The sequence below is a fragment of the Neocloeon triangulifer genome, unplaced genomic scaffold, assembly GCF_031216515.1.
Source record: "Neocloeon triangulifer isolate White Clay Creek 2 clone unplaced genomic scaffold, ASM3121651v1 ptg000014l, whole genome shotgun sequence".
NCBI classification, from domain to species: domain Eukaryota; kingdom Metazoa; phylum Arthropoda; class Insecta; order Ephemeroptera; family Baetidae; genus Neocloeon; species Neocloeon triangulifer.
Window position 1 is genome coordinate 25,533,876 of NW_026775556.1, and position 27,911 is coordinate 25,561,786.

General features: G+C 39.4%; 1 protein-coding gene across 5 annotated transcripts in view; it reads right to left on the bottom strand.

Annotated features, from left to right (window-relative positions):
- LOC132199488 (innexin shaking-B) overlaps positions 1-27,911 on the bottom strand; it is a 111,338-nt gene that overhangs the window by 47,929 nt on the left and 35,498 nt on the right. For 4 of the 5 annotated variants that reach the window (XM_059624254.1, XM_059624255.1, XM_059624251.1 and 1 more), the window contains exon 3: positions 25,711-25,839. In XM_059624254.1, the coding sequence (XP_059480237.1) occupies positions 25,711-25,839 (129 nt within the window). Of the gene's footprint in view, positions 1-14,216; positions 15,126-25,710; positions 25,840-27,911 lie in introns of those variants that run through there. The other variant, XM_059624256.1, reaches the window with a different exon arrangement.

Below are 27,911 nucleotides of genomic sequence, written 5' to 3' on the forward strand. Positions count from 1 at the left end.
TTGGCAAACTTGCCGCAAAACGGCCCCACTTGACCTCAGAAAGAGACACGCTTGCGACATTCGGACGGACACCTGGCCGGACAAACCAAAATTATTCTAGTGGCGCACGTGGCTCGGATTTATTGGCCCTAAAATCCGACGTGCCACTTTTATTGCGCCAGCGAGTGCACATTATCCGCTCAGGGGTGTAATGCGGATTGCAATCGATCGCTTTTGGGCCGGACGGGGCCCTCTGGGGAGGCAAAGGCAGGCCCGCTGCGTTTTTGTCACGAACGATGGATGGATTTGCGGTTGGGAAACAAATTGGACAACGATCAAAGTGTTTGGCGTTTCACGTCCGTGGGAATAAATCACAATCCCATTTTAACTACAAATGCACAATTTGATAAAGTTTATGACCCACGCGAAAAATTAGAAGATAAATTATAATATGGGCATTGGCAGTAAATTATTTAAGCAATTTGAAGATGCAATTTTTTATCTTGCAGATATTTATATTGTGCTACAATTTTTACGGGTTTGACAAATTCAATAATTTTTAAATTTTTAGCGCAAAATTTATGATTAGTGTATTTTTTTTTTTTTCATTTTAAATACCTCGTTGGGAACTTCAATCAAAATAAACTCAGGGAATTTATAGTTTAAAATGTTTAAATATTAAATAAATTTAAAAAAAATTTAATCAGTTAGTTTAAATATTGAACGATATGAATTAAAAAAATATACACATATCTCAATTGTAAAATTGTAAATTGTAAAATTTTATGAGCTTAACACATTCAATAATTTTTAAATTTTCTTACAAAAATTAGTTGATTGGTAAATTTTTTTCATTTTATTTATTCTGTAAACTTGAATCAAAATAAACTCAGTTTAAATTTTTAATTAATTGAATTAAATAAAATTAATTAATCGAGTTCATGAGAGAATTAAGAATTTTCAATTGTAAAATCGTCAAATCCATTAATTTTAATTATAAAGTCAAACTGCGCCTATAAATTCAGTCCAATTTCCTGCGCTGGTAATGAAACGTCGGTGGTGACTGATAATATATTTATATTTATCGGACGCATCCACCCCACTTTCCAGGTCATACAATAAACCCGGCGAGCCAATTGCGAGCGAAGGCCCCGCGGCGGCGACCGCCAGACTGCTGCCGGTGCATCGGCGTCGCTGCTGCTGCACTTGACCAAAAAACCGTTTGCGCTGCACTTTCCAAAGGCAATTTAGCAAATGGGAACGAGCGGCGAGCACGACAGGATTAAAAGTTAAAACGGGTCGGCCGGAGGACGGGGGCGCGAAATTCGACGGGCCCCTTTGAGGGTCGAAAATTTATATAAATTTCTTTGTCTCCAGCATACGTCGGAGGGCGTAAAACGAGACCACGTGGCTGGTTTTATGGAGTGAGCGTGTGGGCGAGTATTATTGACCCTTTTGTGCGCGTTCGATACCCACTCAATCAACAACAAATTTACTCAAGCGTCTTGAATGGGAAACATGCATGACAAAGTGCAATAATTTATGGCCCGCCACGTGATTCCCGATGCAAAACAACGTTTATGGCTCGGAAATTTATAAAATTCCGGAGGGAAACCAGATACATAATTTATTCTTTTGTAAACTCAATTTTGGCCCCAATTTTTTTACTATTCAGTCTTTGGAAATGTTTAATTTCTAATTTCAGAAGCATCTATTTTATTGTGTTAAGATTAAGAGGCTTTTAAAAAAAAAAATGTTTTGGATTTAATAATTTTTTTTGCTACAGGTAAGAAAAATTTAATATATTGGGTGAACAGGATTTATGACTAACATGTTTTCTTATGGGAATTTTCTAAAACAACATTTCTCTAAAAAGTTGCCTGACCAACTTGAAAACAATTTCACCAAATCACGTTCGTATCGGTTCGTATCATTCAAATTAAGATGGAAAAATAAAATAAATAAGTCAGTTGACATCAAAATAAATAATTATAAATATAAATAATAACAATAATAATAATAAATATAGATCTTAAAGGAAAAGATTCAGAAGTTTATTATTTTATCACGAGTTCCTTGTAAAAACGTGATATTAGATTCAAAACGGCGTTGGAAAAAGGAGTTACTGAATTTGTCACCATGCACTACAATAAAAATTTAATAATAACATAAATTTTGTGTCTGACACGGTTGAACCATGGAAAATTATGATAAAATTGAGTTAATTTATTTTATGTCATTTCCAGCCAGAAAGGCGGATAAATTTAGTCATTACGCAATGGCACGCATAAAAATGAGGCGAAATCAGTATTTTTCCTCTCTTTTGTTGGCCGATTGAAATGCCAGCCAGTGCAGGATGAAATATTGAGAACCTTCCGTCTGGCCGAATGTACGGGTAAACAAAAGTTGTCAGCGCGTGTTCTCTCTCTCTCGTATATATTGTTTGCAGAGCGCTTTCGTTTCTGGGAAAACACCTCGCGGCTAGAGCTGCTGGATTTGGGAGCGACTCGATTTTATGATAGGATTTCCGGCTCGTAAAGAATTTCCAGAATAATCCGCCGCTGCTTTTCGTCGCAAAAACTCGGATATTTATGTCTGAATCGCCGAATAACGCGCAGTGCAAAGATAAGCATAATGATGAATAATGAATTTCTCTCATGAATAACCTGCATACCAGATTACGCTGTGTTTAAAAATATCAAACGCGTTACACTGACGCAGCAGATAGTAAAAATAAAAACGTCGACGGGACGATAAATATCTGATTTGACTGCCATGCAAATTAGAGATAAAAGGAAAGTAAATATTAGAGTGGAATTTATTTAATTCCTGTTTTAATATTGAATTTTATAAATTTTGAATCAGTTTTGCAAATTCTGCTTTATACATCAATGGAATTCGCTTTAAACTGCCCAACGGCCGAGTTAGACTTCCCGCCGCTCAGATACGTCCGGCCGGTTGCATATCTCCATCTGCGCGGGTAGCAAACAAACACGACACACCGGTTGGTGTCACTCTGGATTTCGCCCGAAACGCATCCATCGATTTGCCATTTTTGGGGCCGCCGAGCGACGCACAACACCCACCGCTGGATTTCTCTCGCTCGTTCGCCCTAATGAAATCAACGCGGCTCTCGTGTTATTACTCGGGTTGTTCTGCCGCAGTTCATTGGCGCTGTAACCCAATTAAATCTAGCCGAAACGACCATTAATTCGGAAATCGCATGCAGCTTGCTGTTTATAATTGACACCGGCTTTCATTCAATTAATCCGCAGCCGCACTCTATCTTGGTGATAAATCAAATTTTGCGCCCGCTGCATAATAATAACTCAGAAGAGGGAACCTCGCCAATGTGCTCAAATCGGCGGCAGGGAGTTGTTGACCTATTTGCAAATATTTGCTCAAAATTGATTTTTTCCAGGACGTTTTTAAATGGATTATTTTTTCAAATTTTAAATTTTACATTGTTAAAGCAATTATAATTACAAAATTTAATTCATAAATAAAACTTTTTTAATAAAAGGTATATTTAATAAATAATATTCATAATATTTATAATAATTTAATAATTATAATCAAATATTTTAACATTAAAACTCATTTTATTTATTTCTTGCTCAATGCCGGTTTAATGGAATAAATATAAAAAACAAAATTAATTTAATATAATTTGATGCAATAACAAATAAAAAAACAATTGCTGTTTGTTAATACAAATTTCATGAATTCCATATTGCGAACATTAATTCAAATTTTAATTTCTTGTTAACCATATCATGATAAAAATTATTAATATTTAAATTTTTTTAGAAACTCGCTAAGCAGAGATAGGTGATGTTCCCTAGTCAGTGCTCGAACATTAGCATTGTGGAATGAATTTGGAAACGGCAGGTGGTAATTTCACACATAGGTAGCGAGAGCGAATGCGTCGATCTGTTCAACGACAAGCGCGTAAAATTTAACCACCGCCAGCAACTAAATGTACTGTTATTGCGAGTGAGACTTTGCATAGTCGGACAATTAAAGAAAACGAGCCGCAACAGCAGCGTTCGCTCGGCACGTGTTTGAATATTCATGGGTCGTGCGCCGGCTGTAGTTTATCCGACTCGGTCTATCTCTGCTCGCGTCGCTTTTTTGTCAATCAAGAAGCGAGCAAGTTAATTCATTAGCAAAACAACAACCTTGCCAAACAACACAATCTTCTTTTTCACTGTATTAGTTATTCTTTTGTGCGGATGGAGCTCACGGGCCATTGTGCAAAAATCGCAACGCCGGAAAAGAGCAGCAATGAATCGGTTGGAAAATGTAATTTGTTCCATCGGTGCGTGGGAAAAGCCGCCACCGCATTTATTGGGATTTGCTCCCGACATTTTATGGCGCTGCTTTCTCTTTTGTTTTCCACCCTCTTTCCTTTTACGTCCATTTAATTTGTGGATTGACTTTTTACTTTTCCGAGCGCTTTCGACACGATCGTTCTTTTGTAATTTTTACTCGCGGCAGGTCGGAATTTTATTAATCGGCAACGTGTTTGACAGCATCATTTTAGAAACCTGGAGAAGAATTATATATCAGTCTTTTTTTTTGTACCTCTCCGCGGAACGACACGCTTCGATTCCGATGATTTATAACCGGCTGGAAGATTGATTTCGCCGACGAGAATAAGATTAACAAATAGGTCACCGATTTTTTCCCGGAAAATTGCGCCAATACGACGCGGATTCCTAGCTTAATTAATCAATCTTTTGTGTGGAGCGAAGGAAAGTTTCTCGAGTGATGTCACTCTTGAAATTGATTATCAGCGAGTCGACGAAACCCGTGGCAATCTTCTGATAAGCTGCCGTGCAATTTACCCCTCTAGAGATGCAATCGCAGTTTTTACGCTTGCTGAAAACGAGTGGGTGGATTTGCGGCCGATGCACCGAGCCAACTAACGAACTGCTCCGACATAAGAAGGTACACAAAGAGGGTCACGCAAGCTAGCGGCAAATTGGCTGACTCGGTTTGCGCGCGGGACTCGCTATTGATGTCTCTCCGAGAGGCCAAATAAGTTTCCAAAGGCGGCAGCCGAGCCTTAAATTGAGCATTAATGCTCAGGCCGGCGCGCTTAACCGGATCGAAATCTCGTGGTGTGTCCGCGATTAATTTATTTATTGCGCTGCTTCTTGGCCGCGCGCCGGCCGGATTTAGAGAGGCGACCAGAGAAAGAAAGAACGAACGAAGGAAAACTAATAATAAAACCACTTGGGATAATAACGGCGCGGCGCAGGAACACAACAGATTAGCCCGAGAAGAAGAAGAAAGCTGCTGCTGCTGCCAGCGTGGCTAACGCAATTTGTGTGACGGTCGATTTTTATTTGCCCCCGAATTTAGAGTGAAAGAGCGAGAATTATGGTGTCCCCAGAAAATAGCCTGAATGAATTAGGCATTTGCAAGATTTATCAGGAGGGACTAGATTTATCAAGGAACAGAGAATTTTCTCTTTATACTAAATTTTTTAATTAGGATAAAAAATATTCATCAGTTTATTAGGAATTTTTTATAGAAATTATTTTTTTTTTTTTTTAAATTCTTTCACTGATTTTCTTTTAGAACGAGATATAAAATCCCTGAATTTGTTTGTCGCCTTGCGTAAACTGTAAGGCACTGATGGATTTGGCTAGATTTGAAATGGCACCTGAAAATACTTGGAATACCGTGTCTGTTTTCCTAACGATTAGAGATTTACGAAGTGCCGACTTTCGGACGTCGCGCAGCTGTAAACAGTTTGAAAATTGGGCTGAAAATCGTTGAAAAGACAAAGGGCTGTTATTTTTCTCAATCCAATAAAAAACGTTCCAAGAATAGGTTGAGCTTAAAATAGACGAAATGAGCCGAGTTGCCTTGTTTTCCAAGAGTTAAAAGGATTCATGTTTTTTATAAATTTTTTCAGAGTCTGCTTTGTTAATTGAACTTTGAAGTGGTTATTATGAAAATGAATGTTATGGTAGATAACAGTTTGCATTGAATTGTTATAATTAATAATTAAACTATTTTTATAATAAAATTTTGACTTTATTTTAACTATTTAATATATATTTACCTACTTAATATTATATTTTTTCTTTTTAATTATTTCTTTAAATATTAATATGATTAATAAAATTTAATTACAAATCTATTGACATTAAATTTAAAGAATATTTTATTTTCACATTCATAAACTTTAATCATTATAAAAATATAAAAAACTACTTTTGAAATTGAGAATTAATCTGATCTCAAAAGAGGTTTAGTTCCCGCTACTTCAAGGATTAATAATGATTTTCCCTTCTTAAAATTTGATATTCTGTTAATTTCAATATGAAAAATTTATATTAATGCTGCCATATATTATTAAGTGTCTGTTTTTACATTCTTAATAGTCATCGCGGTCAACAGCTCAACGCCCTTGTTGAGAATCGCTTTTCATCGGCTTTGCATTTGATGTTTGCCGCTGGTTCGCGAGCCACTTTTAAAGCTCGTCACTTCCAGCAGGTATAAATGAGGGGTGACAAATCCGAGTCGTTTTATTTCACTGGCAGCCGCGCGATTTATCGGTGTTTTAGGACGTCGCTTGCTCTCGCCCTGGTAATTCGATGCAAATTGCAGGTGCAAAAGTTTAGGCGCGCAATCTCTCGCGTCCCATCTCCGTGATCCCCTGAGCGAGTGGCAAAAGAACGCAGAGTCTCATTTTGAATTTCCGTCGTGACCTACATACGACCTGCTGCATTTTCATTATCTCCCGGCCTTTTATATATATTTGGCGGCCGCCGTTGTGCTTTTCATTAGAAAAATAAAAAGCCTTTCTGGCGGACGCATCGGGGAGAAAATTAGGCGCGCTTAAAACGGAATCACCTGACGCATTTTAAATAAGCCAAGCGTGCAGCAGCCGCCTTCCTTTCTTTCTTTATCCTCTCCACTATTATCATCATTTATTGTGGTCGCCGCCGCCGCGAGAGAGACGAGGCGTTTTCGCTCCCTTTGTTTTTGTCTTCCGAGTCTTTATCCGGCTTTTCTCCTTTCTCTCTCTCATTTTACTTTTTCGCAAATAGCGCCTGATCTTTATAAGCGCCGAACCAATCTGTGTACACCCGCGGAGAAAGCTTTGTGCTTTTCGTTTTTTTCCCCTTCTTCTTTATATTTGGCACGTGCAATATAAAAAATGGGGTTTTATATATTTTTAGGCAAATAAAAGCAGCAGATAAAGAAGGAGCGAGATGCTTGGCAATTCTAAAGAGAACGGGCGGAAGAAAGAGAGCGAATGCAGAAGAATGGGCGCGCGGAGAAAGGGAGAAAAGAAAGGAGAGGAAAGTTAGTTTGATGCGAATTTTTATTCAGCGGCAGGGGATGGAGGGGAGCGTAGAGGAGAAAAGGGTTAAAATGATTAGCTCGCTGGTGTGAACGAAAAAAATAAAAAACAGGAAATTCATTCAAGATTTTCCTCCATTGATTTCAATTCTATTTAATTCAGATGCAAAGTTTATTTCTGGTAAGTGATATTTTTATCTCAAGTTGATATTAATTTGCACAAATAATTAATTTTTGTCTTTTTTTGTTTTATTTTCTGAATAAATTTGTTAATACTCCAAAAAACTACCACCAAGAAAAATAAATATTTGAAAAAATCCGAATTTAATTTTATTCATGCATCTGTTAATGTGTAAAATTTAGTCGATTCATCTCTGGGTTAGCAATCAAACCAAGGTCATTGTGTTAGCGAGGCGAAAAATAAACTTTTTATTACCCACTTTTGATAAGCTGCGGATGCACGTGATATTTTTGTGCTCGCTTTCAAAACTAAATCGCCGCCGCGAGAAAGAAAGGAATTTTTTTTGGTAAACTCCTCAGCGGGCGGCTTTATGGTTGCATGACAAGGGAGAATAATATGCACGGCGTATGCCAAAAATGAGAAATCGTCCGTCCGTCGCTCGCTCGCTCACTACCTAAGCTAGGCGGAGAGAAGAAATAAGAAAAGAATCGATGTCGCGCGCGCCGAGCAACCCTTTTATTTTCACCCACTTTAATTCCTCCTCGGAGATCGGAGAGCGCACCATGCATGAATATATCGCGCCGCCATAAAAAGACACTAAAGAAAAGCGCACAGATGCCTTCGTCTTATTTCGAATCTGCAATACAATAATAACGCGTCTCCGTTTTTTTTTTCTCTTTCGCCGGCACCACTCTGAATAAATGATCGGTCTACGCTGCGTGTACCAAATTGGTTCTGGCATCATCCGCACCCTCTGCCAGGACTGCCGATTTTCCACCCCGAAAGGTCATTCGTTCTGCACATCGACACACCGGCTTTCATTTTTTTTCCGCGCGCACAGGCGGCCTAGATTAGCCGTGTCGCTCGACGCGCCCAATTATTTGTTACAAACACTATTTGGCGAACGAACGAACGAACGCGCGCCACCGCCAGCGTTATTACATATGCTCTCCATTATAGGTGCACACAAGAGCACACGCTCGTTCGTTATTGTTCGCTAAATTATCTGCCGCCGCCGCGTATAAATTATACAAATTCAGAGCGCGCGGCGGCGGCGGCTTTGTGCCGGCTGCAAAAAAGCTGAATTTTTTACACCGACGATAGTGGAGTGATGCAATTTCGCCTCCATTTTTTCCCACTCGCCCACATGTAATAATACTGTACGTGTGTTCATTGTGTTGGAAACGCGCTCGCTCGGGGCGCGTCACTTTAATTTGCACCGGCGCGCCGCTTTTGTAAGCTACAATTTTAATTTTCATTTTAAATTGCGGAAAACAATTTTAACGAATGATTTAATAATCGCGCCGCTCGCTGATTAAATAGAGAAACGGCCTGGAAAATAAAAGAGTTTCTATGCATTTCGAGCGATATTGTAATATTTCATATTGCTATGGATGTTTTAGATTTTTAATTAATATTATTTGCATAATTCGTGTCCGATTTAATAAAGCGGTACTGCTGTACAATCCTCACAACTAGAACAAATAATGTTTTGTGGTTTTTCAAAAAGAAAAATATCAAGAGTTAAAATTAAAAAGTACCGCAAAAATACAATTTATTAATTAATAAAAAATGTACTGTAACTATTTAATTTCATACACATTTTATAAGATATTTTTCATCTTCATTAGAAATAAACGTACGTTAATATTTAAAAGTTCATTTAAATAACCGAATATAATTTACTTTTTTTCAGGGTCAGGCCAAGACAAAGTCTTGTCGGCCTGTGCCCTTTATTAGTGGTGCAGAAGGCACCACCCATTTTTTTTTTTTTTTTGGGTTCAACTTTATTTAAAATCATCATTTAAATATATCATAAATAAATATTGTATATAATTCATTCTTCTTGTTGTTAGTTAAATTTAAGAATACTTAATTGAATCAATAAATTACAATTAATGTGAAATTCATGGAAGTGAAGAGGTCGGGCTTTTTCCTCGTTATAAAAATGTTAAACGGCTCTACCAATTTCGCCAATTTCGGTCACGGTCTTCGACTCTATTTCCTGAGCAAGAAAAATAAAAATAAATCAGCAAAATTGAAAAACAAAAACACAAAATTTTAGCTCATTCTTGTAAAAGTCGTCGAGCTTAAATAGGTTGTTACTTTAATTCGATAGCTTAAAGATTTTCAATTTTTGTTAAATTTTGTTATATTTAGAATTTTGCTGATTTTTTTTTATATTTTATTTGCTGATGAAACATGGTCGCAGACCGTGACCGAAACTGGTAAAGCAATTTTTTAATAAAAACAATTTTTACAACAAGGAAAAAGCCGATCTCTTGTCACTCATCTCCTCGATATAAAATTCCATTTCTCATGAAGTTTTTGGAACCGTGAGCCTTTTTAAGCAAAAAAATCTACAGATTAAATTCTTACATTTGCCCATCGGAGAAAAATTCGTCTTATTCTTTTCCTTCTGTATTTTTCGCCGCAGCAAAAAGGCTCGAGTTGACAAGACGTTTGGGCGTGCGAGGGACAAAAAATTAAAAGCCGTTCGAGTGTCACACAATAATGGAAAGATGCGCGCCACCGTGCGTCGACATGACAACGCTGAGCGAGAGTGACATTTCCGAGCGTAAATAGAGCGAAACAGAAAAATCCGCCTTCGATTCGGCCTCACTTTCCGAGCAAAGAGCAGGGCGGCGTAATTAATGAATCGAGTGAAAACGACAATTTATATAAATATATATCTGGAATCGCACGGTGCATTCATGTGAGTGGAATGATGGGCGCGCAAAAACCTGGCTGGCCCTGCTTTTGTACGAGATTCTCTCCCGCAGAGCAGCAGCGAAATAGGGAAAGAAAGAAGCAGCGAGCCAAGCAGTCGGTATAACTCTTTAAATTTTTTATATACGCCCGAGCATTCCTTAAGAGGCGTTCTTTACTCAGATTATGGCTGGTAAAATATTGCCGGCCATAAATCGATTTAAGGGGCCAAGATTTATACAACTGCGTTTTGGAAAATCAATGAGCGGGCGCGCGGCCGACGGCGGCTGCGGCGGGCGGGAGGCGAAGCGAGGGAGCAAGAAACGAGGGGTGCTGATTTGGATCGCAGCCTGATTTTCTTTCTCAACTGCTTTCGATCGCGTATATAAAGAAGAATCACGTGTGTCCGCGAGTGAGTCTGTCCGTCCGCCCCGATCGAAATTAAGCATCAAGTAAAAAAAAAGCTGGTGGGAAGAGATGCTTGTCTTTTGTCTCGCGCGCAGCGCCGGTTAATTTTTCCATCACACCCTTGAGTGTAATTGGGTCAAAAGCAGGCCGGCGTGCTTCAACTCCTCGATATACGTACACGGACCGACGACGACCGCCACAATGGCGCGCTGCGGCGAGATTAATTTACGATTTTCAAACTCGAGGAGAAAGAGCAAGAAAAGAAGTAAGTGGTGCTCGCTTGGCACACACATTGGATTTTCATAAGTTCTGCCATTCTGCGCAATTGTTTTTGCTGGAGAGCGAGTCAGAAAATTTTCAATTGACAATTTATCATGATGATAAGTAATGTTTTTGATTAATTATTGAAAGAGGAAGGAAAATTATAGCAAAATAGCATAATAACTTTTGAGCGAAACATAAAAAGAAGAATTTTCTAACTCAGAAAAACTAAAAATAAGAAATAAGTGATAAGATCAAAAACTTGGTCAACCGAGGCTCACTGCGGTGGTGGGGTTTTTTTGATATTGAAAGTTTTAGTAAAATTCTTACTAGTAGTGGTGCCGTTTTTTTCCAAATATTTGGTTTTTTTACATGAACAAATTTAATAATATATAATTTTGTTTAAATTTGAATTTATATTTGATTTTTTTTTAAATTCATCAACTTAAATTATTAATTCAATTCTTATTGAATGGTAACAGTCGAGGTGGATTTCAATTTTTCAATTCTAATTGTTGTTTATTCTTCACAAATCAAGTCAATTAAGAAATAAATTGAATTCAACAACAAGGTAAATCAAAACCAATTCTAGCAGATTTTGTACAGAATTGCAAAAAAAGAGCAGCCCTTTGAGAGCCATCGTAAAGCAGCTCTCGTCGCTCGCTTTTGTTTGACCTTTCTTAATAATTCATTTGCTCATCAACATCATTTGCGTCGGCGACGCGCGCGCTCGCTCGCTCGCGTTCTCCAGTGAGAGGCACTCGCAGAAAATTGGAGTATTGATTCATCAGCCGCGAGCAAAAACACATAACAAATCGATACACTACTCGTGCGGCTATTTTTCACCTCCTTTGACTTGAGAGCGCGAGAAAGAGCTCGTTTATTAAAATAAATTCCTATCGGCAGCGGGCGCGGCGACAATAAAGGTGGCGCAGATAAAAGGTGTGTTCGCCGCCGAGCAAAAGATGGATGCTTTATTATTGTTGTTATTATCGGGGCGCGTTGTATTGACGCGTCGCGCCACAGAATATGCTGATTTTGCTCCAAACAATAACGCGAAAGGCTCATTACGACGACCCAAAGGGAATAAATAGAATGAGGAAATAAAGGGCCGTCTTTGAAAGACGAGGGCTATAATATTCCATGAAAATTAATCAAAAAAACACGATGATATTGGCGTGGCTATTTTAAAGATATTAAATTTCAGTACTTAATTGTTAATTTAAAATTAGTTTTATATTTTATTCTATCATTTTTCAATTTTTATCCAAATATTGACAAAAAAAAAATGCTTTCTACTTCAAAAACAAAATAAAAACTAAACATTTATGAATTGTTTTATTTTGATTTTTTTTTTCTATTTTTCCAGAACAGAAGTCTTTAGTTTATTTTATATTCTATCATTTTTCAATTTTTATTCTATACATTATAAAAAAAAATGCTTTTATCGACTTTAAAATAAAAGTAAAACGAAAACTTTATGATTTTTTTTTCTATTTTTGCAGATTATAGGTCGTCATATGATTTTTTATTCTATTCCAAAGTATATGAAAATGCCTTCAATGACTTTAAAAACTTGATGAAAACTTCACATTTTTATGAATTTAATTTTCATTTTTGGATGAAAAGAAGTCATTTTATTTCTTATTCTATCATTTTTCAATTTTTAATAACTAACATTTATAAAAAGATCATTTTTAAAAGAAAATAACAACTAAACTTAAATGAATTTTTTTTATTCATTTTTTCCAATTTTTGCAGAAAAGAAGTGTTCATCAAATTTTATAACTGTTATAAATCGTGCCTGATAGAATAAAAGGAATTATAAGAGTGGAAATGAAATCGGTCTGTGGATTATTCAATTTAAAGAGGGCAGGGGAGAAGCTTTCGCTGGCTCTTTCCGCAACACGCACACACGCTCTCGTCGCCTCTTTTCACTCTCGTAACACGGCAGACCTAAGGCGCATGTTTGAAATAAGGCCTTCCGCATTGGAATGCTCGTACTTTACGCGCTCACTACAGCATCTGCTTAATAAAACGGCAAATAAACTCGCAACAATTGCACAGTGAAATTTCAACCCTTTTGAAAACACACGTCTGCCATTTTTAATACACAGCTCACTGCATTGTAAATTCAGTGTCTGTTTCACGAGAGCAGTCGGGCGTGTTTTTGCAGTCTCGGCGCGGCAAACGACCGAGCGGCTGCGGAGGCCAGCAATTTCGGGTCCTTGTCTCATTAATTTCGGGGCTGCAGGCACAACCGGCCGTCCCATTTGCTAATTAATTCGGTTAATTTTCCGCGACTCGGGACGGATTTCGTTGCGAACCAGGCCTTCGCAGAGGGGAAACGAAAGAAAGAAAAAATATCATATCGTGCAGGCGGAGCAATTGTTTTTAGGAAATTGGAAAAATACGCCGCCATGTGCACACGCCAGAGAAACCAATTTCGCTGCTGCTGGGCGGCGAGATTGGCAAATAAAAGTTGAGTGAAGTGCTTCACTGATCACTTCTTGGCTGCTAATAATCTCGTAAAGCAACAACAAACAAACTTGAATGAGCGGAATTTCCGTTTCGCGAATCGATTCCGTACGTAATTCGCAGCGCGGCAAAAAGCGATTTTGCAGCTATTTGCGGACACGCCGCGTGTGCACAAGATGGAGCGCCGTGGGGCTTCGGCAATCACGGAGAGACTTTAATCTGAATTCCGCGGCGAAGAGGAATAAAAAAAAAAAATGACACGAATCAAGTTTGTGAAATTATTTCGCTCGGAAACCGTACACATTTTCCTTTCGAAAGTAGGTCTTTGGGTGGTGTGTCGGAGTAAAAAAAAAAAAATAGCGGGGGTGCATTCCGGGCTGCTGATTGTTGATTAGATTGAACAACCCTCTCTCTTTCTCACTTGAAAATCCGCCGCAGTACAGACAAGAGACACTACCGTCTCGTGTAAGAGGGCGGCTGGTTTTATTTGCTGACTAATCAGAAATAGGCTTTATTTGCTGTTGGGTTAGGGAGAGCGCCAGAGAGCAGTTTTTTCCCTCTCGGCCGGAATTGTGTGTGTGTGCGTTTGCCAAGAAAGAAACAACACACTAGAATATATAATAATAACGCAGACAAAAAAAAGGAACCGTGGCGTTAATACAAATTGCGATTCGTTATTTATCGGGGGCTCGGTGAATATCTGCAGTGCGTGCAAATCCATCACGAATATCCCCGCGCCCCGCCGCGCGTCCGTCGCTCGATGCCGCCGAGCGAATGCGGCGGCGGCACACGCGGCCGAGTTACCATTAAATAAATTAACACGACGGACTGACCGTTGACCGCACTCACTCATTATAATTACATGGAAACTCACCTGGAAGAACAGACAGAAGCAGACCCACTGGTAGTACTTGGTGTACTTTCGGTCGGACGGCGAGGTGGTCCTCGAGTTGTCCACCCCCGGGTAGGGCACTTCCTCGCCGACGATCTTGAGGAAGGCCGACGGAATCGTGTAGGTCGAGTGGATCCAGCAGAAGGTGTTGAGGACGTCCTCGGGAATATCCTTGGTGTGGATGCAATCGATGGGATTGCCCACGTACTGTCTAGTGGTCACAATCAAGCTGAAGGCCAGCAATATCATCACGGTGATGCTGTAGTGCAGGCGGAATATGGACGAATCGATGTGGATATGACTGACCTTGATAAGGTTCTTGAGTCCGCGAAAAATATCCAGCATTGTGGAACCCTGCGGGTCGCTTCACAGTGCTCAGACGAAAGGGGTTGCTGCTTTGCAAGATGCACTTCCGTCGTCGTCGACAGGTTTGCCGCACTACTCTGCCAATACCATCTCGAGTCGGGACTAAACATTGGGGTGCTTTCTGTCCGGGCCGAGCCAAGCTTGAACTCGTCGACGGGCCGCTCGCAGCTGCAACATCACATGTTCCGCCCGCGGGTCCGCCGAGTCTGCTGGCTGCTGCAGCCTCCTCGTCCTTTTACTTAATGATCATCATCGGTCGGCGAGAACAATGTGCACCACCGCGCGCGCGACCGCTCCACCGGGACACACTGTTTTCTCTCTCTCGCTCTCTTTCTCTCTCTCACCGGACCATCGGGGGCGCAAGCAAGATTCCTCGACTCGACTCCTCGCTCGCGCTACTGCTGCAGTGCCGAAAAAATAACTCGCCGCCTGAGCACCGCTACTACCATTCGGCTGGCGGGCACACTCGTTCGCTCGCTCGCTCGCTCTCGCACACACACACACAGCGCTCTCGGTGGCGGCGGTGGAGCGGCAGATACCCCCAGTCTAGTGTCGGCCGCTCCTCTCTCCTTCTCCCGCTCCTCCGAGGTCTCGTTCGCCCGCTCTCGCGCGCGCTGTCCTGTAGCGGCCCCACTACTCTCGGCAGCCCCCTTCTCAACTATACATGTTCGTTCGACTCAAGGCGTCCAAAATACATTCGCGCACCCCCTCTGACCGTCCGTCCGGCCGTCCCGATCACCCAAATAACACGCGGCGTTCGAGCAGTCGGCTAATTCAAGAACAACGGCAGAATCGCCCGTGCGAGAAAAGAGAGTAATTCACCTACTTCCAGCATCTGCACCATTTCTAAAAAGTTCCCTTCAAAACATTTATAAATTTAATAATTATAACATTAAGATAATTCTCTATAGCATAAATAATTTTAAACGGCCCTTCCAGAGAGAATTTTAAATTTCACTTAAATTTTGAAATAAATATCATTTAAAAATTCCAGAAAAACGGCAAAATCGCTTGTGCGAGAATGAGACCTACTCCCAGGAAAAGATTGAGCCCAAGAGCATCTGCACCATTTAAAAAAATTCCCCTAAAGCAATAATAGTTTTAAATTTTACAGCCTTTCCAGTAATGATTTTAAATTTAGATTTTGAAATTATTATTTAGAAGGTTTTAAGTTTATTTAAATCTAATTCCATTACCCGTTTTACCCACAAATATTTCATCCTAACTGCAATTTGAGGTGACTCGGAGTGAAGGATTCTTTATAAAAAAAATAAACACTGCAAGCAAGTTCCGTTTTTCTAATGCGCCTGCAGATTTTAAAATGCAGGACGTGAGACGCATTTATGACTTGCGGGTTGCCTGCTTACCAAAGTTGCAGGCGTCCGTGAACAGGTTATCCGGAGAATCTTTTCTAGCTGCTTTCAATTTTATAATAAAATAGTTTGCTAACAACAGGGGCTAACAATTTTATTTTAATTGCGCAAATGTCAGAAAATTAAATGTAAGACCAAAACTCAGTCAGCCTAGGTTTACTGCGGCGGATGGGTTCTTATTGATTTCGGAAGTTTTGGCAAAATTCTTGCTACTGGTGGTACCGTTTTCTCCAAAAATTCTTTTCAAATAAATTATTTTCAACAAGTTAATGTAAACAATTTGGACAATTAAATAAATATTGAAATTTCACAAAAATACCTCCACGGAGAAAACTTATGTCATTACTAAAATATGGCTTTTTTTCTAAACGTTTTACTTCCATAAATTCTCACCCTTGGCCCACACCTTTTTTAATTTCCTTTCGCACACCTTTCGTGCATCTAAATCAACCCCCGCAGTACATTTTTATTTTTTCATCAATAAAAACTCCACCCCTGGCTGTTCTCTTGTAATAAAAAAGCGCTTGTTTTTGATGAAGCTGCGCGCAAATTAGCTTAAAATCTCGGCGGCGGCGCGACACGGCCTGCATTGCTAATTTATTGTTTCAGAGCCGCTGCCGACGCCCATTTTCCGCCGTGATAATAACACGTCAGAAAATTGCTCGCGTCGCATTTCGCAGGCAAAAAGACAGAGAAATGTAGTACAGCGGAGCGCCCCACTTTTATCCGTTTGACTTCCGACTAGAAGCGACGGCTGCGAAAGGGAAAAAATCGCAGGTTTGTCTGATGCGGCACTCGGCCATCGGTTAGGAAAACAGTGTATTTTTCTTTGACCGTCGGCGCTCTCTCGCTCTCGCTCGCTCGCTCGCACATTCCGCTAATGCATAAAATTCATTAATCACATTCATGACAGATTTTTCGAGCGGGCGCTATCTGCTCCGCTTTGCGCCGCGCGCAAAACACGCTGCCGTCTGCTAACTCGCCCTGCAAACGAGCGCATGGAAATCAATCTCATCTTGACCGACAAAAAGCCAATAATTAAGAGAAATTCTAATATCAATTTTGTATAAATAAGCAATTTAAATAAGACGAAAAATGGATTTTTTTAAATATGAATTTGAGTCGCCGATATTTGTGAGAAATATTCTTGATCAGAAATTCATATTGCTTAGAAATCGTGTTTTTCATTTTTCATAAGTTCAAATAGAAGAAAAGCAAATTTAGAATTTTCCATTTCTTATTGCAAAGGTCAGGGAAACACAAAATTGTAAAGTTTTACAAGCAAATTTTAATAACCAAACAAAAATTTTTATATAATTTATGAATTACTAAACAGATAGATTTGAAAAATAATAAAATAATAATTTTAAAATGATATTATAAATTTATAAATATTTAAAACTAAAATTTGATTCAATTATAAAAAACATCAATTATTTAGATAATTATTATCATTAAAAACATTTATGCACTATTGTTTATTAGTAATTTTAAAAATACACATATTATTAAATTGCATTACCCCTCTTTTAAAAATTTTCAAATTTTATTAATACCAATAAGTAAAATGAAATTGTATTAAAAAAAATTAATAAATTAAGAGTCTGCTAAAATCTTTTTTAAATTAAGTTTATTAATTTCTATGTTTAAAATAGTTTTAACAATACTAGAAAATAATATTAAATAAAAAATTTAGAAAAAGAAAACATTTTGTAATAAAATTTTTTTAAATAGCTAAATTATAATAATAATTTCTCATATCTTTTTTTTATAAATTATGGGTTGCCATGAATTTCTGTTCTAACAATAAACGGGAACAGTAATTATTTTTCTCAGATTTCAAAGCATAAAATAGTTTAAATTAGTACTTTTGACTAAACACCTTTTACCTGCCTTTTACGTGGAATTACGTTCCGAGACGCGAGATACTGAGACAAGACAAAAATTATCACAACAGGAATTTTCTAACTTTTTTACACTGGTTTTGTCTCAGTATCTCGCGTCTCGGAACGTAATTCCACGTAAAAGGTGTTTAGTCAAAAGTACTAATTTAAATTATTTCCCGTTCCGAGTGGTTTCTTTGGGTTTTTAATTCTCATAAAATAGTTCTTTATTATTCAATAATGATGTTCAAAATTTTGCATTTTTCGACAGCAGGGCGTCGGCCCCGTTTAACTGCCGGTCGGAAAAAAGCGAGAGTCGACGGCGGTGCGCGTAAATAATTAAGCAATAACAGGCCAAGTTGTTAAATTACGCGATCATAAAGGCTGAGCGCGCGGCGGCCGGGGCGTCCGGCGTGGCGTGTGCGCGCGGTGTGTTTACAGTACACGTATGTATTTTTATGGTATGCGGCAAATCTGCTCATCTGGCACTCGGAATAAAAAAAAAAACAGCGCCTCCCTGGGGCTCTGAATAATTCTCACGCCGATGCCGCACGCCCGTTTAATTACCAAACACGGCTGCACAGTCTTTATTAATTTTGCGATTTTTCAGATCATTTTCCGAGCAGAGCAAAGGAAAATTGGGGTGCAGCGCTTTTATTTATCATGCGATCCGATAAATAACGATATAGTGATGCCGTGCTCGGTGGAAATCATTACAACAAAGAACGTTCGTTCATAAATCACCCGGCACAACATTAAATCATTAGGCGGCCAATTATTATTTTTGTATTTTGCAGAGCACAGAGGCGGCGGCGGCGCCACTTGCTTTGTTCGCTTTTATAGCTGCTGCTGCTGTTATGATTTCGGCGAGTTTGTCTTTCTCTCTCCCTCGCGCTGCTTTGGCTGCCGCTTCGTTCGTGTAATATGGGCAAAACAAGCGAGGGAGGCTGGATCAAGGCCAAAAATAATCTGGCTCCTAATACGGACGGGGTGGAGGAGTGAAAAGGCCGCGCGCAGAGAGCGAATATTCGGCGCTCATTGATCGGTTTAAATATGATACAAATCTCTCTCGCACTTGCTCGGCAGCGAAGGGTCCTTTTTCGCGGCAATATTGCCAAAATGGCCAAACTTTGGCCCGCAACTTTTTAAATCTGCTGGTAAACTTCTTTCGCCTGCTAAGACATTTAATGGCGGCCACTCTGTTAGGACAACTTTCCAGTTATTTAACGGCCCGCAAGCTCCGACTGAAACCGAATTAATCAATTTATTCGTGAAAACGGGTTTTCTCATTGCCTCTGATTAATGATGACCTGGACCGAGGAAGGCGAGTTTAAAGTTGGGCCATTAGTCAAAAACTTTCTTTCCACGGGAATAAACAAAATCGAGAGGAATCGCGCGGCAAGCGATTTTTGAAGTTTTTTTTTTTATTTTTGCAACTAATTATGTACGGTGAGCGAAATTTATACCTCTGGCGCGAGCGACGGTTATTAAAAAATTTAATATCCAGCCGCGTCGGCGGCGGTAGATGCGGAGGCGGCAGAAGGGCAATTTTCTGCCACTTTGCGCACAGATAGCCGCTGTATTAAATCCCGAGATGAGAATCACGCATGTTTACGAGCCACGCCGCATAAACTGCCAGGCAGCAACCCTTTCAATAAATTCATTGCGAGCACCAAGAGAGCATTACTACGGCGAGCAGCATCCGCCCTCTTTTTTATTGCTCAACTCTCATAATAACGATACACAGCGCAAACCAAGTCACGAAACGATAAAAACATATAATTCGCCCCGCGCACTCTTCACTCAAGCTGCACCTAATGGAGCCGCCGCCGTTGTTGTCGGGCAAATCACACAATCAGCCCGGCTGCCGCTGCAGCAGCCGGCCCTGGATTGATTGTATTACCAGTGTAAATGAAGATCGCCGAGGGATTCAAAATGCGGCAAAAGAGCAAACTGCTGTGTAGGGTTGCCACGTGCCATCATATTTACTCCACTTTTAATACCTTCAATACTTATTTTATTTTTATTAATTTGGCTTCAGAAATTTAAAAGCTTAATTAACTTTTGCTACTGCAGTAGAATTTTACGATCGTGGTAATTTAAATTTAAATTTGGCTTTACTTTGATGGTTTTGTAATTTGTATTTAAGAAAAACAAACTCATGTTTTGGCTGCGGGCTGCAGCCATAATGAATGATTTGTGAAATAATTTTGACAAGAATTAGTACAAAAATCAATCTTTTTCAAAACATTTTTCATTCCAAGTGATTCAAAGTAACAATTTTTCGTGAAAAATTATTTAAAGTTACATTTTTACACATAACTTGACAATTGAATTCTAAATTTTTTAACAAAACTAATTTTTGTAATAATTTTGGTCAGTTAATTTGTTTAAAAAATTTTAATTCAATCAAATTCAACTGTCAAATTTTTTTAAATTTTTAGTGTACAAATGAAATTTTAACTTAAAATAATTTTTCACAAAAAAATTGTTAATCCGAAAGAAAAATATTTTTAAATGATTGATTTTTTGTACTAAATCTTGTAAAAATTATTTCACAGCTCAAGAATTATTGCTGCAGCCGAAACGTCGGGCGTGTTTTTGCAGTCTCGGCGCGGCAAACGACCGAGCGGCTGCCGAGGCCAGCAATTTCGGGTCCTTGTCTCATTAATTTCGGGGCTGCAGGCACAACCGGCCGTCCCATTTGCTAATTAATTCGGTTAATTTTCCGCGACTCGGGACGGATTTCGTTCCGACCAGGCTTTCGCAGAGGGGAAACGAAATTTTTCACAAAAAAATTGTTAATCCGAAAGAAAAATATTTTTAAATGATTGATTTTTTGTACTAAATCTTGTAAAAATTATTTCACAGCTCAAGAATTATTGCTGCAGCCGAAACGTGTAGAGCAGGATATTGCTTTTTCTTAAACAACAAACAACTTACAAAACCCATAAGAAAATCCGATTTTAAATTCAAATCACCATAAATTTTCCTACTTTTCTATTGTAAAGGGTTTTATTGTTATAATAGATCTTTTCAAGGTTTAAAATAAAAATAGGTCACGAGCTATGGATGGAATCAACGGGGCTAGTGAAGGGATTTGGATTCCTGGTTGAATGTACGATAAAAAACAACAAATAAGAATTTTTTTAATTAATGTTTTCATGTCGTTTGCATCAAATAATATTATGTAAAACGTCAGAATTTTCAAAACCCTAAAAACACCAGAGAAGGGGGGTCGTTTTTGCTCTCGGATTCAGTATATTGTGTGTTGAGGATATGGAAATTCTGATGGATCATCGCAAGCGATTAAAAAGTTTCCGTTCAAGAGTGTGTTTCGGCGCCGAGTGCCCGATAATTAAGTGATGAATGGCGTGGGACGCGCGCTGGATTATTCAAATGCGGCCGCTCGTTCTTTCCAACTTGGGTTCGAGCAGAGCCGCCATCCCATTTGCATTTCAGCATTTCTTTGTCCCTCCGATATTCACACATAATTTAGCCCGAGTCGGTATTGATTGCGGCAGAGAAAGAGGGAATGGCCGAACTGCCTCCACGTCATTTATCTTCGGCTACAGGCCCAATTGTCTTGTACACGGGCCGGCGAGAGATGCTCGGATCCCTGAAGCGCTGTAATTGACGTCGTCCAAGTAAAATGTTTCCGTCGAGTCGCTTTGGACCAATTAACCGTTCCTTCCAATCTGTTTGCAAATTGGTCAACATTTGGAGAGAAATTTCTGAGGGCTTTCAAAATGGGAAAAATTGCTCACAAATTTAAAAGTTTTACAGAAAGTTTGGTTGTGACATTTTTTTTCTTATTCTCTATTTGAAATAAATAGACCTCCAGTGGAGCACTAAATCCGTCATTCCCTTGTAAATGAGCAGAATTTTTTTTCTCTCTCTTTCATAACAAACTCACATGTTCTCGCTTTCCATCTCGCCTAGTGTCAAAGAAAGCGGCCATCGAGGTTGACGTTTTAGTGCAGCATTAAGCATTTAAGCGCCTATAAAGACCCTTCAGCACTCGTCGGAATCAATTTGCGGCAAAAACACGCCCTATAGCCGGCGGAACGTGCAGTAAACAAAATTGGTTCGTCAACGACACGTGTACACACTCGAGAGAGGTCTAATTTCAATCGGATAAATAGCTTTTTGCCTGTTCCGCGGGTTAAAAATGTAATAAAAGGACGACGGATCTCCCGCAGTGCAATTCAGCCGGCGTTTATAGTGTACAAATAGCGTGTTTCCTTGTCCCTTGATTTCATCGACGAGATCGATTTGTGATGCAATATTGCAGCGCCGCGGGAAACAATTTGCAGTCTTAATGCACCAAAGATCGATCGGCGAGGAGAGGAAAAATTCAATCAAGTAACAATTTGACCAAAGCTGGAATAAAAAAGGAATTGATGGAAAAGGTTTACACAAAAATGGCTTAAAATCTGTTTTTTGCCCAAAATAATTTTTTTTTTTTTTTTCAGAGAAATCATTTTACAATTTAATCAGCTTGGGAAGAAACAGAGATTAGAAAAATCAGTAGGGATGAAAAAGTTGTTTGTTGTAATTCTCGGGTTTTCGTGGAGATGAAAATTTTGTGACGATAAAAGTTGCCGTTGTTTTTAGCGAGTAATTTTTTTTTCGGCTGGAAAAGCAAGCATGTAGGAACACGGCTGACCTTTTGTGTTCAACAACAACGACGCCGCCGCACCGAATTTGCATTTATATAATAATACGGCGGGTAAAAGGAGCGAGGCGCGCCAAACAACGTTGCCGGCGGTAATAAGTGGCGAGCTGCCGCGTGCCAAATCGGCCCATCGAACACTAATTCATACGTGTGCCGCCGAATTGGCCCGGATTTGTGCTGTCGCGAGCACCCACCTTACCCACCTAGCCCACCTAGGGCGAGATTCACTCCCACGAATCCAACCTACCTCAACGCACGCTTGTTTCCTCGAGGGTGGGGCGCGGGCGAGCGGAGGCGGAGGAATGCATAAAGTTCCACTTCAAATGAATTCCTACTGCTTCTTCTCTCTCGCTGTGACCCGCGTACGCACGATAAGCGGCGATAAGATTTACATAATTGCGTAATTAACCCTGAGGGCCGCTCTCGCTCCGGTTTTGTCTGTTTGTTACTTTTATCGCGAGCGTTGCGTGCTGAATGCATTTCAGTGTTTTCGCGTTTCAAGAGAGAGGGAAAGCGGATTAAATTATTTGCAGCAGACGGAGCACGGAGAGGGTTTATAAGGAAACCTACTTTGCTCTTCACGTTTGAAAATATTAAAATAATTTTTGAAAAAATAGACGATTAATTTTATTTTATAAAAATTTAATGAAAGTGAAGAACTAGGACTTTTCCTCGTTGTAAAAAAATTGTTTTTAATATTAAAAAATAAGGCGGTTTTACCAGTTTCGGTCACGGTCTGGGATCCTATTTCATGATCAAGAAAAATACAAAAAAAATCAGCCAAATTGGAAGAAAAAAAACAATTGTGACATTAAAATTTTAAAACTAACAAACTAAAGAACCAACCTACTTCATGAGCAAACGCGCTGCTCACTAACTTGGTTTTGAGATTTTGAATTTTTTCGTTAAAAATTTGGTTAAATTCAAATTTGCTGATTTTTTTCTAATTTTTAAATTTTTTTTCTGAAACTGGTTTGGCCATTCTTTTTAATAAAAACAATTTTTTTAAAACAAGGAAAAAGCCCAAGTTCTTCAAACAAAAATATTCATTATTTATTAAAAAAAATTAACTTAAACTTTTATTCCAATTCCAAAAGTAAAACAGGCAGTCATTTAAATGCAAGCTTTCAGCATCCAGAAAAAGAAAAAAAATGTCCAAAGAACTTGACTATTGTTATTTTTCTTTTGTTTATATTTTGTAATTGGAAAATTTTGTTTGTGAAATTTCGCATGTAAAACTTTGTTTGTAAAACTCTCATCTTTGCTCTCAATTTTATTGAATTTGTATAATTTTGAATGTATGAATGATGTATCCCGTTATGGGCAGCAATTGCCTTTGTGATATATCAAATAACACAATTTGCAACTAAAACATCTTGCTAAAATCTATTGGATGCGCCCAGATCCACAATATTTAATATCTTCTTTATATACTTTTTGTTAAAACTGTAGAGCTTTTTGGAATCGCGGAGGGGAATTGAGATTAACTGGCAGCGCGACTGCTGCCGCTTGATATTATTTCGCGTATCAAAACACAACGAAGGGCGGATGAAAAAAAAATGTGTCACGCCGTTTTTATCTGCTGCTTGTGCAAATGTCGGCCATAAATTCGGCCCGGTCCGAAAAAGCGCATTTTCAAAGCGAAGGAGCCATATTCATTGGGCCAGAAGAAGAGAGAGCGTGTTGATTTATCGATTTGCAGCATTAGAATTGATAATGTTTTCATACCAATCGATGCGGCGAGAGAATAAAAGGATAGAAATAGGCGGCGCGTGTTAATATCGCTCTTGATGTATTTCAGACAGAACGGAAAATTAATAATAAAAAATTCCAACCGCAGCCTGCTAGACAACACTGCCCGCCCCCGGATGTGAAGGCGCGCGTTCGCTCTCGCGGTCATAAATTGGCCAAGATTGATGGATAAGAATGGGAAAAGACCAAAAAAGATCCGTGCGCTTTCATCGGCACCGAGAGCGCTGGTTGTGGCAGAGCAGCCTCTCTCTCTCTCTAATGTGGCCGTAATCAAAAGACCATTAATCCCCACCCCCGCCGCCTCCTCGCAATAATAAAACCGAGCCGATAAGGTGACGCTCTCGTGGTCTGACCTGCGACCTACTTCGCGTGCGTTTTAATTATTCACCGAGATGAGCGGCGAAACGAACGGAAAACCACTTGGCCTTGCTCGCAAATCACGAGACCTACAGATCATTCCACTACTTCCGCATCTACTAAATAAAACTTAATTAAAAATGTGCAAGTTTTATTTAAAAATTCACCTTAATTCTAAAGTGTAGAATTTGTATTGCATAAAATTAAAAAAAATTTGCAAGTTTTATTCAATTTCTTCTTAATTTTAAATATTTGGGAAGTGTAGAATTTTTATTGCATAAAATTCAATTCTGTTAATATCTGATTATCTTTTCTTTATAAGGAAAATGATAATTTCCACAAGTTTTAGAAAAATTTCTTGCTAGTGGTGGTGCCGTTTTGTCCAACAATTCCTTTTTTCTCTTGAATCAATTATTGTTTTCAACAATTGCATGTAAACAATAGACAAATAAACAGCAATAAATAAAAACAAAATATCCATATTAAGTTTAGTGAAAGTTGCGTTTATGTTATCCTGCAAATATATATACTTCAGAAGTTTAAAAAAAAATCCTGTGAAATGAAATCCCACATTGTCGTTTGGGACCAATTTCATTTTTCGTAGTGAAAGTCGTAAATTGGCGATGCAAATTCCGAATAAAAGGAGCGAGTCCTTTTTCTCCAGAGAGCGAAGCAGCGCGGCCGGCCCATTTCCCGGCATTGATTATTTTCCATCCATAAAAAGGGCCGGCGGCGCAAAACTGCAGATGAGCGGACCGGCCGGCCGGCGAAATTCACCCTTCCGAGCGAGTGTATATTCGCAACCTCGCGGTCGGGGGCGGGCGGGGGTTGGTGTGTGTGTGCGTGTGTGTTGTGTATCTAAAAATAGAGAGGGGGTTTTGATGTAGTTACGTCACGGTCATGGTGACGTCACTTCACCAGCAGTGTATTGCGTGTTGCCGCATAGAGATCAATGATATAACTGACTGAAGAGGGCGCCGCCAAGCGTGTGGTGCTAGCGGGGCAGGGTGGCCACCCTCGCGGCGGCACCACGCCAACCTATGCAAAAGGGACAGATTGATACGTACCTGAAAGAACAAGAAGAAGCTGACCCACTGGTAGTACTTGTGCTGCCGGATCAGCGACTTGGGCGGCGGGTACGGCCCCGTGAACTGCGTGTTGTCGATGCCTGGGTACGGCACCTCCACGCCGACTTTCTGCAACACAAACGCAAAACAGGAAGCTGCATTATTGCTGTGTGGGAGCGAGAGACTTCAACCATTGAAAATCATCGCGCCCGCATTTCCCGAAACGCCTTTTTTTATTGCCCTTTCCATTTTTTTTTTTTATTATGTATCGTGCAAAACTGCAAAATATTTTTTTGAACCGACGCCAACGGCCTTTTGTGACTCTGGCGTGCAACATGAATTATCGTCGTGTTTTGTGCAGCCGAATAAAGAGCGCGGAAAATTAGTGCTTCTGTTGGCAGCCGCCAATTGAAATGCCAAACCTTCTGCTGCTTTAATTAAATTTCTGCTCCAAAAACAATGAGATATTAAAATTAAATTAAAATATTTAATTGTTCTACTTTAAATAAAATGACTTGTTAAAAAAAGTTCTCCAAAATTATTTTTGGTGATGTAAATCTCTAATTATTTTTACTTATTAAAAAAAAAAACAGTTCATCTTGCTTTTTTTTAGCATTTTCAATCTTTTTATATTTTTCATGATTCTAACTGTAAAAGAGATATTTCTCTTAATTAATGTGAATTAAGATTGAACTTTTGATACGGCCCCTGGATTTGTAGGCGTCTCTGCGGACACGTCTGCCCGACACGTTGCATACGCGGCGCGAACTCAGGGGCCTGGTGTGGGTTGGCGGGCGCTGCGGCTGCTGCAGCGTCCCGCGCACCATCACAATAAAAGTTAATGACGCAACATTTTCGCCGCTGCCCCCCTTTCCGCCGATAAGTTATTCAAAAGATCATCCTGCTCTGAGATCGAGGGCATCAAATCGGCCGACGTGATTGCGCGCCGATGGACCTGAATTATTGAGTGCTGCATCGAGAAATGGGTGTCATCTCTCGGGTGGGACGACGAGATCGAGCAGATGCCGCAGCGAGTGCAGATCCGAATTTTAACGATAATGCATCTGTGTTGTTTATGACGCGGACGTTATGCCAAAAGTGACACAAATTTCGTTAATCTCTGATAAAACAAAAATATACTCATATTTTAAAAAAAAAATATTCTGCTAGACTCACCGACAAATGAAGCGAAAATATTAGTATGATTTAAATTTCAAGTGAAGAACTAGTTGTAGAAAATTGTTTTTATTCAAAATACAAATTGCTCTGTGACTCTATTTCATGAGCAAGAAAATAGAAATACAAAAATTCAGCAATAAAAATTGAAAAAAAAACACACACACAATTATAATAAACAAAAAAATTCAAAATCATAAAACGAACAAATTCAAGAACTAACCTATTTTGAATTTGTTAGTTTTAAGATTTTCAATTTGCTAATTTTTTTTGTACTTTTCTTGAAATAGGGTCGAAGACTGTGACCGAAACTGGAAGTTTTTGAATGAGGAAAAAGTCCGAGGTCTTCTCTTTCCTGCTCATCTCAAGTGTCAATTTCTTCAAAAAATTGTAATTTGAGTTTAGATTTCAACAATATTTAATAATAAATCATCTTTGAGCATCTCCAGCAAAAAGAGTTGGATCAATTTGCACTCAATGCCGCAAGTCAACAATAGAAAAAATACAAAAACAGGAAGCTCTTCTCGTGAGAGCGGCGCGTTTCAAAGGTTGACGTGCGAGATTGATTCGCTAATCGCGCGCGTTACTAGGTCAAGCAAAATTCGGGACGAGGGGAACTCGAGGAATCCTGCAAAGCAAAAAAAGCCCTCGCCCCACTTTGGGCCGCAAATTGAGTTGCCAGTGCGCCGAGCGGATTTCCAGCGCCGCGGCAATTTGTGCACACATTTCATTCACGTTACGCTGCACAATGATAATCCGTCGTTAATCATGCCGAGCGGCGTGTGTATGTTCGCGGTGTGTGCGGCAACAATACGTGCGCGGGGGCGCGCGCCATCAAAATTAGCGACCATTACCAAGCCGCCGATATTTTGACTGGCGTCAAAGCGATGCAGTTTCGAATTTGGATCGCCGCCAATTCTGACCTCAGCGACGCTCAGGGGACAAATATGGAAAAAAAAATTTTATTGACAAAGGCAAAAAGCACTTATTGGAGTTCTTTTCGAAAACTATATAATATAAATGTG